Source organism: Leuciscus leuciscus, assembly GCF_965113295.1.
Source record: "Leuciscus leuciscus genome assembly, chromosome: 9".
NCBI classification, from domain to species: domain Eukaryota; kingdom Metazoa; phylum Chordata; class Actinopteri; order Cypriniformes; family Leuciscidae; genus Leuciscus; species Leuciscus leuciscus.
In genome coordinates this window covers 35898201-35910474 of record NC_138733.1, presented here as the reverse complement: position 1 = coordinate 35910474, position 12274 = coordinate 35898201, and the positions used below count along the sequence as shown (strand labels likewise).

The 12274-nt window shown below is 39.1% G+C and overlaps 1 protein-coding gene across 1 annotated transcript; it reads left to right on the top strand.

Moving 5' to 3' along the window:
- The first annotated feature begins 998 nt into the window (after positions 1–998).
- On the top strand, positions 999–5968 carry rbp2a (retinol binding protein 2a, cellular). Its single transcript, XM_082180759.1, has 4 exons — positions 999–1188; positions 3748–3926; positions 4855–4956; positions 5733–5968. The coding sequence occupies exons 1-4, from the start codon at positions 1116–1118 to the stop codon at positions 5784–5786; spliced, it is 408 nt and encodes a 135-aa protein (XP_082036885.1). The 5' UTR covers positions 999–1115; the 3' UTR covers positions 5787–5968.
- The last annotated feature ends 6306 nt before the right edge of the window (positions 5969–12274 follow it).

Sequence of the window (12274 nt, the reverse complement as noted above, 5' to 3'; positions counted from 1 at the left end):
ACTCTTTTATTGCACATTGTTAATTGAAACAAGATATCCATGAACTTAAACACGGGACTGTTCAAAGGTTTGGAGTCACAAGATGCATTATTTTTAAAATAATTGAATACTTTTATTCAGCAAGGACGCATTAAATTGATCAAAAGTGCAGTAAATACTCAGATTGTTACAAATAAATGCTGTTCTTTTGAACTTTCTATTCATCGAAGAATCCTGGAAAGGGTTTGTAACACTTTCCACAGAAATATTAAGCAGCACAACCATTTTGAACATTGATAATCAATAGAGCCGCAAATCATCATATCGGAATGATTTCTGAAGGATCAATGATGCGGAAAATTCAGCTTTTGATTCAAATCTATTCCGAATATTTTGAATTCTAATACTGTTTTTCCTGTATTTTTGATCAAATAAATCCACAAATTCAAAAACATTACTAAATCTTACCAACCCCATGGTAGTGCAAGTTCACATTTACTGTATACAAATGTAACAAAAATGAATCAAATCATAAAAAATAGAAGCATTTTCCCAGACTTATGGACCAAAATTCTGGGAAAATTCGTCAATTTTTTATGATTTAATTCAAAGTATTAATTGCAAATCATATTATCTGAATAAAAAGTTAAATAAGAAGCTGAATTTATGACTTTCTAAATGTCATGTTAATATTTGATTTGTCCGTGTTCATTTGTCCACTAACTGATGACTTGAGCTCCACAAGTGCCGAACGTTTGATTTGGGAATGTTCTTTCAATAGTGTTAAGCATTAGAAATGATAGGGAGATTACTGCTGATTAAAATAGTAGAGAGGAAGTATAAGACGTGGGACAGTGCTGTCACAGCTTTAAAATTTCATGACAACTGCAATATCTGCAGCTTGTGTGTATCTTTCTCTCAGACCATATTAAAAGCTTACACAAGTACATCCCCTTTCTAAAGCCCATCCCTTCTTTTAATGAAGATAAAGAGTCTTATCACAAGAACTCTGTCCCTATGGTTCATTTCATCACACACACACACACGCGGCTATAAAAGGCCGTGGCTCTCCTCATCCTATTCTTCTCTCTCTCTCACACACACACAAACACACACACACAACATCCAGCTTCACAATGCCGGCTGATTTCAATGGAACGTGGGAGATGGTTAGCAATGACAACTTTGAAGATGTCATGAAGGCTTTAGGTAAGTGATGTTCTTTTACTATACGCCTAAACTGAATCATAAAGATATCAACACACCAGAAATGCAGATTAGGCTCTTATATCTACATATTAAGTTGTTCTTAGAGGGTCAAGCTCTCTATAATCCTGCTTAAATGAAAGTGCAGTTGTTGCGAAATCCCTTAACTGTCTAGCGGGACGTTTAAGTTTACTTCAATATATTACAATTAAATCCTAACCTAATCATGACAAACTATATATCGTTGGAAAGGTCTAAGGCTCCTAAATAGATATTTTAGCACTGTTTTTTGTTAGAAATTTTGTAGGAACAGAAATAGATGAATTTATGACAAGAGTGCACCTCAAAAAATCTACAGTTTTGACCTTTGTCACAAAAAGTCGACGCACACACCTTTAATAATTGAAACGTTGGTTTTCATGCTAAAAGTTCATAATATAACATATAATATAGTATTTGTCAATAAAAAATAATAAAATAATATTATCCTCTAAAAATTATAATATATATATTATCCTCTAAAATATAATATTATTGTTTTTATCACTTTTTTTTTATTACATTACATATTTTAGTAGTTATCATAAATTAGGTATCATTTGAAAGCTTACGATCTCAGAAATCATCCTGTGAAAACCGTTTTGAAATTGGACATTGCGTTACCATAGAAACAGTACTCTAAATTATTTTATCAGGCTCCTCCCCTTTTGGGCATCATTATGTTTCATAATTTATGATCAAAATCTTTTCTAATCTTGGCAAAACACGTATTGTCAGAAAGGTCTGAGTCTCAAGGTTCCATATTTTGTGACGGAAGTGTTATTTGGACATACATTTTTAATTTGTTATGGCAGAATGCTTACAATTAAATTCAATGGAATTCAATGTCACCCGGTGGCTATTTCTGGTATTACGCCTAAACAAAATCTCATGGGAACTTCAATTTTTGTGATATCAACTTCAAATTTAGAACACAACTTCGTTAGATATATGGCTTTGATTTTATAGTAAAAATATTTTGTAAAATATATATATTATATAAAAGGAAAAATATTAAATAAATTATATTTGATTTAATGTAAATTTAAAGTTCCATAACTTTTTCATACTTTAATTTTTTGAAGCGCTTTCACTTCAGCAATAATCTGCTATTTTTTTTCCCTTTAAAACAAGACCAAATTTAGGTCGATACTCCAAAGCATTCTTGAATTTCAACCATTTAAACTTGAATAGTGCATTTTAATGTCCATTCTCAAAAAGGGGGGTGACAGTTAAGGGGTTAAAGAAGAGGATGCGGTGTAAAGTACCAGAGTAAGACGTTTCATGCCTCATGCATGCGCTGGGGTTGCACAATATTCAGTCTTACGTAAGAAATATTCATTTTGCAACAGATTTGAATGCATGTATTCATTGGGATTAATATGAAAGACTTGATTAGACTTTATATAGACAAATTAAGCACAATTAATGAATACAAAAAAACACCCCGTATCTTTACAAGCGCGATAAATTAATAAACAAAAGTAGTGCTTGTTCTAGGGTCAAAGATCACGCCAGGTCACAGTATCTTATCAATCGCTTTGATAAAGGTGCGAGATGAGCGAACCTGACCTTTGTCCCGGTGTGTGAATGTGTGTGAGGTCATTCTGTTGCATCATGGGCCCTTTTTCTACCCTCTGTTTTCAAAGCGTCCACAGTTTCACACATTCGTGCTTAAAGGGTTAGTTCACCCAAAAATGAAAATTCTGTCAGTAATTACTCACCCTCATGTTGTTCCAACCCCGTAAGACCTTCGTTCATCTTCGGAACACAAATTAAGATATTTTTTGATTAAATCTGAGAGCTGGCTCACTCCTTTATAGGCTTCTAAGACATTATAACTTGCTGGCCCAGAAAATGCATTAAAGACATCATTAATATAGTCCAAGTGACTCCAGTGGCTCAATCTTAAGTTTATAAAGCGGCGAGAATACTTTTTGTTCGCAAAAACAAACAAAAATAACGACTTTATTCCACTATTCATTTCCTTCTCTCTGGGCCTCGAGTTTTTTCACGTAGTGTTGACTACGCGAGCGCAGCGCGTCTGTGTTGCGAGTCACCACGTAGGCTCACTATTGGCCGACGCTGGTCATGTGTGTCATGCGTGTGACGTACAACACAGAAGCGCTGCGCTAAAACACTACGTGAAAAAACTCGAGGCACAGAGAGAAGGAAATGAATAGTGGAATAAAGTCGTTATTTTTGTTTGTTTTTGCTAACAAAAAGTATTCTCGTCGCTTTATAAACTTAAGATTGAGCCACTGTAGTCACTTAACGATGTCTTTAATGCATTTTCTGGGCCAGCAAGTTATAATGTCTTAGAAGCCTATGGAGGAGTGATCCAGCTCTCAGATTTAATCAACAATATCTTAATTTGTGTTCTTACGGGGTTGGAACAACATGAGGGTGAGTAATTACTGACAGAATTTTCATTTTTGGGTGAACTAACCCTTTAAACTGATGTATTTGCACAATCTTCCCTTGTCGATGGTTTTAGCGTATGACTCTGTTCCTCCCCCACAGACATTGACTTTGCCACCCGTAAGATCGCAGCGCATCTCAAACAGACTAAGGTCATCGTGCAGAACGGAGACAAATTTGAGACCAAAACTCTCAGCACCTTCAGAAACTACGAGGTCAACTTCGTCATCGGAGAGGAGTTCGAGGAGCACACCAAAGCCCTGGACAACAGAGTTGTTAAGGTAGGTGTCTAAAAAACAGGATCGCATTATTCCCTCTTGTTCTGGCATCTCTGAAATGAGAAAAATATACTTAAAGTGGCACAGTGGATCAGACGATAATTTGCCAAGTCAAGTCACCATTATTTATATAGCACTTTATTCAATGCAGATTGTTTCAAAGCAGCTTTACAGGGATAAACAGGGAAAAAATTATCAATGATGCAAAAAGAGTTCAATTCGGCTGTAAAAAAAAACATGAAAAAAAGAAAAGATTATTAAAATGAAATCAAATTGCCAATAATAAACAAATTTTTAGAGAAGAATGTATTCCAATGCATAACTCTTAAAGGTACACTATGTAACTTTTGTTTCTCTAGTGGTTAAAAATCAAAACTGCATGCATTTTGCGGAAGAACATTGTTTTGGTTGTGCTTGAATATGTGGATGAATATGTCCCTTCACAGTGGATTATGCTTTACAATGAACTTTAGAAAGCTACATAAGACAATTTATCTGTGAAATAAATGACCATACTCGCCTGTTGAGTAATAAAAACGCCATTTCCACGTCGCTTATACACCATTTCAAATCCCTCAGTTCTCGCAATCTCCGAAAATCCAATCAGATTTAAAATATAAACACTTATAATAGGCTTACCATGAATATGGGTAAAACAAAAACACATTTTGGAAGAAGGATTGATGATGTATTCACTCATTATTTAAAATTTGTTCATTTTGAACCAAAAATTACATATTGTACCTTTAAATTTAAACCGAATTTTTTTTAGTGCATTGTTATGAATGATGAATACAGCATATTTGCTTCTTTAATGCCCCTTGAGTTCTAGATTTACCCAAATTTACCCAAATAATAATTGTTTTTATGTGATGAATGTGCAGGTGGGGTCCTATACGTCTTTTACATGTGTTGAAATCTTTGTTTTCAGACCCTGGTGACGTGGGATGGAGATAAACTGGTTTGTGTGCAGAAGGGAGAAAAGGACAACCGTGGCTGGAGGCAGTGGATTGAAGGAGGCCAGCTTTACCTGGTAAACAACAACCTCAGGCCATTAGTAAACAATTACGGGTTAACATTTATTTTAAGGTGATGTAGTAACATTGCACTTACTCAAATAAATGCTGAGTAATATTAATTAACTACATGTACTTACTATAGAGTTATGGTTAGGGTTAGTTACTTGTAACTATGCATAATTTACTGTTATTACTGTAGTAAGTACGTGTAACTACATCACCTTAAAATAAAGTGTTACCATAAATCTGTGTGGTATTTTAATACCATGCTACGCAATTATTAACATTAACATATTGATGTACAGTTCTATTTATTTTAGAGGATATATCGTTTTACATACCCAAATAAACATGGTAATATCACGGCACTTTATGTTACAAAAGAACACTTCCTAAATAAATCTCAATTTGGCACTTTTTAAGTGGGTGGTAATAAATGTTTGGTTTTGCTTAATTTCAGTTGTCAACTTTAGACATTCTACTGACTATAAGTAACTTTGCAACTACATGTCAACTAACTCTCATTAGAGTACAAGTAGTTTGTTAGTAGACTTAGTAGACAGTTACTTAGTAGAACGTCTGTTGGGAGACCATCAAAATAAAGAGTTAGCAGATATTAAGCAGACAGTCCACTAATACTCTAATGACTGCTAGTTGACATGTAGTTGCAAAGTTACTTATAGTTAGTGGAATGTCTAAAGTGAACCATCAAAATAAAGTGTTACCAATGTTTCAGTGTATGCGTGAATAGTTATCATACTAACTAGCACACTGTGTCTCTCTTTTTTAGGAGATCCATTGTCTGGACAAAGTCTGCCGTCAAGTCTTCAAGAAGAAAAACTAATGCTCCCTAAATAACTGGATATTTACTCCTGGGTTTGGAGTTGTGCTGTGCACTGTGCATATTTATTAAAGCAATTTTAATAAACAGCTTTAACCATATACATTCATTTGGTCCTCCATGGGAGGATTTCAATGCAGCAAATAAACCCAATAAGCCCAATAAAAGGATTTCTGATCATCTCAGCACTAATGAATAATTAATAATAATTTCACAAGGTGTATAATGCAGTTTAATGATAGGTGTGTTTTATTGAGATATCAAATAGGATATCAGGATATCAAAGTTCATATGAATCAAATCATTTGATTTAGCCAGAAGTGTGTGTGTGTGTGTGTGTGTGTGTGTGTGTGTGTGTGTGTGTGTGTGTGTGTGTGTGTGTGTGTGTGTGTGTGTGTGTGTGTGTGTGTGTGTGTGTGTGTGTGTGCACTTTAACTTTCAGACCAAGCTTTAACGTATATTATCCATTTTCCTTGCATTATTTCCCGGTCATTTGCAGGGTCCACTTCACACACACATTTGATTTGGCACAGGATGCCTTTCCTGACAAAGTACTGAGAGTGCTGGGACACATTCTCTCTCTCACTCTCTTTCTCACACACACACACACACACACACACACACACACACACACACACACACACACACACACACACACACACACACTTCTACAACAATCAATGACACGGACACTGAACAGGGGCTCAGCCCGGGGAACTTCTTGCTGTCAAAGGACAGTGCTACCCACTGAGCCATGGCACCCCAAAGATGTATATTTAACGTATATGAACGTTAATTTGACCCTTACTCTAAATGTGCTCTTTGGCTATAGGGAAATAATAATATCTGACATTAAATTTAAACAAAATCACAAAAAAAGAGAACAACATTTAGCACATTTTTCAATATTTCAAGATAAATTTATGATATATTGGTATATATTTTTAGTATCTTACAATATATGAAAATAATAGTTCAGTCATGAAACTCTAGATGGTGCAGGTTGATGGTCCTTTACATGCAATCTGCAAGCAGCCACATCATTACCGCATGGCACAAGTTGATTGGCCTCTTCTGATCCTGCAGCCAATGAGATTGCTTGCTCAAGATTTAATTAGTCTGGTTTTGTGTTTGCTGTATAGACTAGTCCTGCAGCGTGCTATCAGAGTTCCTCTGAACCCCTCCACCTCCCCAGCTCCACCTGCCAAGATCTGCTACGAGATTCATGTTTGTCTATTCATGCAGCAGCAGCATATCTGACATGCTCACAGTGGTGTGTCTGTGTACCTATTAGCATTAGCAAGTCCATATTTGCTCTGCAGCAGCAACAGCAGATTTAGTCAGCCAAGAGCCAAGACCAAACACATTAACATTGCCATATTCAATAACATACTAAAACTATTTCGAGAATTGTCATGATTGATATATATATATATATATATATATACTAGCTGACGCTATGGGGAATGTGTACATTCACGTCGTGTTACTAGGAAGGGCGCTTGGCATAAGCAGAGACATTAATAGTGCAGCTTTGCATAAGCACTAACCGCAATTGTACAGCCACTGTCCATAAGTAGCATAAGTAACACATACCTGACAACAGCTTCTCACTCACACACAGCTGAGGAGCTTACTGGGATCAAGGAACACAAATGATTCTTTGGGGATCCGTTATGTTACAAGTTGACAACGCGGCAGCAGCGCCGGCTTCACCTAATACATAATTGTGCTTAATGTAATCGGACTTACTTAGCCACTGTATGTGTGTGCACGCAACAGTAAAGATAGAAAGCTGTGAAACTTCTTATTACCACTTATAACCATCTGAAAAAAGCTGCCATTGACAACATAACAACAAATGCGTTAACAAGAGACGAACCCACTGCTTGGTGTAACAATACTGTTGTTTAGGGGCCATCGGCCGCTGAAGCTACAATGCATACCGTGGCAAAGCTCAGCGTTTAAGAGGGGATCATAGACAGAAAGTAACAGCACTGTGGGCTTGTTGTATTAGGCAGCGAGGATGCTGGCACTGTTATACAATGACGTAAGACCCTAGCGGACTTAGAGGAACCCTGCACCCAGGAGAAGGGGCCGGAGTTTACCATCAGCTCTAGGTTCACTGCACACAGCAAATCCAAGACATATGTTTTTGCAAAAGCAATAATCACTAAGAGCAGTAAAAAACAAGCTTACCTTAGCCAGCCTTCTTGCACTGATAGGAGAAGCTAGTGAAGAAACACCCAACTTATAGAACCTGGCAAACGTGTTCTGTGAAGCCCATCCTGCTGCTGATAAGAGATCCTGTATAGACATACCACTTGTCCATGCCCATGAGGAGACCATACCGTAGAGTGGGCTATATATACTTCACATAAATACGCAAAGCACCCACAGGGCAGAGGGGGGCAGGGAGTGGGTTCTTCCCCGGCCGCGGATTCGCTCAGGGGAAAAGCTGAGTGGGTTACCACCTGGGTTCTGAATGGTGTTGAGAACACTTTAGGCACATAGCCCTTTCTCGGCTTAAGCACGACTTTACAATCATTAGAGCCGAAGTCCATGCAGGAATCATTGACTGAGAGAGCATGCATGTTGCAAACTCATTTGATAGAAGCATGAGCAAGTAAAAGCGCTGTCTTGAAAGAGTTGTAGAAGTGAGACTCACGCTGATGGGCTCCATTGAACTGCCAGATGTAAAGGGTCCACAACTGGGTTGGGGTGCCAAATTGAGCCATTCGCTTGAGAGAGGAGATCCCTCCCCAGAGGAATGGGCCATGGGGGACCTGACAGTATCTTGACCAGGTCCGGGAACCAGGGCTGTGTGGGCCATTTCAGTGTGATTAACAGAACTGACTTATTTTCCTCCCTGATCTTGCACAGTACTTGGTGCAAGATATTCACAGGGTAGCGAGTTCATCCACTCCCAGTGTGGAGTGCTCAACTAGAGAGATGAACAGCGGGTAGTGAGTGTTCTCTGCTGACGCGAAGAGATCCACTTCTGCTGGCCCGAATATGCTCCATATCACATTCACAGTCTGAGGGTGTATTCTCCATTCTCCATTGGCTACCCTGTGTTTTGACAGCATGTCCGCCCTGGAAGTCTCTAAGACGTGCATTGAGCCAGAGTGCCAAGAGTGAATGGGGACACATGCTTTCAGCCGTAGTTCAACTGGCTGCATGTGAAGCAGTCCCATGCGACATAACGCTGAGACAGCTTCCATCAAACCTAACGCTTTCTGAATGCTCTTTAGCGGAAATGCCCTGCCTTCTTTGAACATTGCAAGAGAGTTCATGATAGCCTGCGAACGCTCAGATAACAGGTGGGCTCGCATAGCAATAGAGTTCAGACTCATGCCCAGAAATGGAATGTATTGCCTGGCTTTTCTGCAGGTTGATCGTAAGCCCCAAACCCTTAAGGTGGTTGATAAGTTGATCTCGGTGGCTGCACAGCTCGTTCGCTGAAGGAGCCATAAGCAGCCAATCGTCCAAATAATTCATAGCTCGTACTCTGTTCAGACGAAGAGGGGAGAGAACAACGTTCATGCACTTGGTGAATGTACGTGGAGCTAAACACCGACCGAACAGTAGGACTGTAAACTGGTAGACCATGCCTTCGGAGGCAAATCTCAGAAAGCCGAAGAGGCTGTGAATCTCTGCCCTTAAAACCAGGGCCTTTTGAGCTTGAACCTCCAACGCCACCCCGGGAAAGAGGGTTTGTCTGTGGGCAACCTGAAGTGAACCACACCTCTGTGAACTGCTCAAGAGGTTTCAGCGTGGCTCGGTCTGACAGTTCACTGATGAGTAGACGGGGAACTGTGTAAGGCATGAGTGTGAGTAAGAGAGGGAATAGAAGAAAAGTTATTTTTGTGAGGTTGTTTGATTTTATTACATATTCTTGTGGAACAATCACACAACAACTTTCTTTGTTCTCGTCATCTGCAACAGGCAGGGAGGCGAGAGAAACAGGTAGAGCAGCATCCGAACAGGCTGCCGGACCATCTCTGGTGTCGAGTTTCAGGCTCCTCTTTCAGGGGCAGGGTCCCTGATGCTTAGGAAGTGCATGACCCAGAGACCAAGAGTCATTGGGCTGCACCGAAGGCTCTGGCTGAGAGCAAGGTTTTGAAGTGGGCGTCGCCCGTGGTCTAAAGGAAGAGCGTTGGGCGGGCGATAAGCGCAAAGGAGAAGGCTCTTTAATGACTCTCTCTTTGAGGGATTAAACCGAGTTGCCAAACAGCCTGGCAGGGCTGACAGGGGCCTTCATGAGGACAGCCTTCTCTGCATCCTTCATATTTATAAAGGTTAACCACAGGTGCCTGTCTAGCATGACTAAGCTACCCATGGTACAGCCGATGGACTATGCCTTCGGAGAATCTTTGTTGCTCATAGGGCAAGGTCGCTGGCACTGCAAAGCTCTATCTGGATCAAGGCCCTGCTCATCTAGGTGCATCTTCTCCTGGAAGACTTGCTGAATAGCCATAAGGTGGAACACTGAAGATGCCTTTCCCAATGCTGCGTATGCTTTCCCAGAAATATTAGCAGTGGTGCGACACGGCTTGTTGGGGTACACAATCACAGGCCGAGCTCTTCAAATACATTAGAAATAATGCGAAGGGGCTCATAATCCGAGGGCTCGCTAGCATCACTGCGGTGGGAGTCCTCCATGTGGATAGCTGACCAGTCTGATTCAGAAAGCGCCATAGACATGGTGTCGTCACGGTCCTCCTCGGGCATACCAAAAGAGACGAGCCTGTGACGCTGGTCAGAAACCAGACTCGGCATATGCCACTGGGAAGGGTTGGTCTGGGGAGTGGGAGGAACAGGGCTCTAAACTGACATGAGCTCACCACTACCAGTGTCAGTGTCCATTAAGAAAGGCCACTGCTTCTTGCTCAGTGACGGGGGAGAAGGGGGGATGACTGGAGGCAGATGCTTAATTGAGCAATAGGGCTATTCTTCTATGGAGTGAGGGCAGTTAGGCTCCTCAATGGCAGCTTCTGCATGGGTGTGGCCCAGGCAAAAGACACACATGCGGGGGTGGTCTATGTGTCCCGCGCAGACCAGACAAAGTATACTGCAGATCTTGCCAGAGGGGGATTAAGGGGATTCTTTTCGTGAAATACTCCACTGTGAACTGAGAAGAAAGAAGTGACAAACCCCACATGTGGGCTTGAGCCGAAAATGGGGCGTGCCACATGAACTGATTTACCAGAAGAGAATCAATCAATCAAAACTAACTTTAGCTGGACAATAACTTTATTCTAGAGCTGCTGTAAAGCCAAAACAATCTATGTTACTGTAATTTCCTATTATCACTGTAAAGCTGCTTTGAAACAATCTATATTGTTAAAAGGGCTATATAAATGAAGTAGACTAGACTTGACTTGACTTGACTGTCTGTTCGATGGTGAAGAAGAGGCTTCTGACTTGCAATTTGAAGGAGAAAGATGTTTTAAAAACTTTATTTTTTCTTAGTTAACATTAAGGGAACATTCCATTTTGCAAGCATTATGGGATTGTTAATTTTCTCTGAAAATTCTTTTTAAAAAAGTAGCCTATAACATTTCAAAATGTTAGATGAACATCCAACTAAAATGTTTCAGAAAAAAACAAAAAAACATTTAATTAACACTGTACAGTATATAGATACTGTTTTTGTGGTAACATTTTGAGAACGTTATTAAAGACCAGATAGCCTAACTTTGAATGAATGTTCTGTTACCATCACCAGGAGAACATTTGTTCATAACTTTTAGAGAACCTTGCAAGAACATTAGCCAAAGTTCTGAGAACTTAGCTGGGCAATCATGACTAAATTTTAAAAAAAAAGTATCAAGGGATTATTTATATATCTAGGGAATATCTCAGCATTTGTCCGTCCTTTCAAAGTAACATTACAGACATTTATAAAAAATTAAAAATTAAAAACATGAATTAATAGGCCTACAAATTATTGTTGGTGGGACTGCCCAAATTAAAGCATGTAATTAGACTTTAAAGAAAAAAAGCATGTCTTTTGAAGTAGACCTAGAACAATTTAGTAGCCTAATCATTGGAGTCCAACGTATCTGAAGACACCATGTTGACGGTCATAGTCTTTAATTCATCAATAGGTTTATGAAACTGGCCCAGTTTCAAAATAGATTTTTATTTATTTAATATTATATAGGTATGAGGCCTACTTTTATGTCAGTAATTAAACACAGGGAATTCATTTGGATTCCGTTATTTATTTATTTATTTTGTTTTTATTTATTTGTTGTAGTTGAAAATATAAAATTTGGCCTATGCCACATTTAAAGGACATAAACTCATTTGGTTTCCATTTTCTATATTTACATTTATTTAGTACAGATGTGTGCGCATTGTGTGGAACCAGAGACAATTTGGTGGAACTAAGCACCTTTGAAATGAAACTGGATCTCGATTTTTGGCGGAAAAAAAGGTCGCGATCTCGAGAAATCAACTTATTGTTATGTCAGAGTCAGATT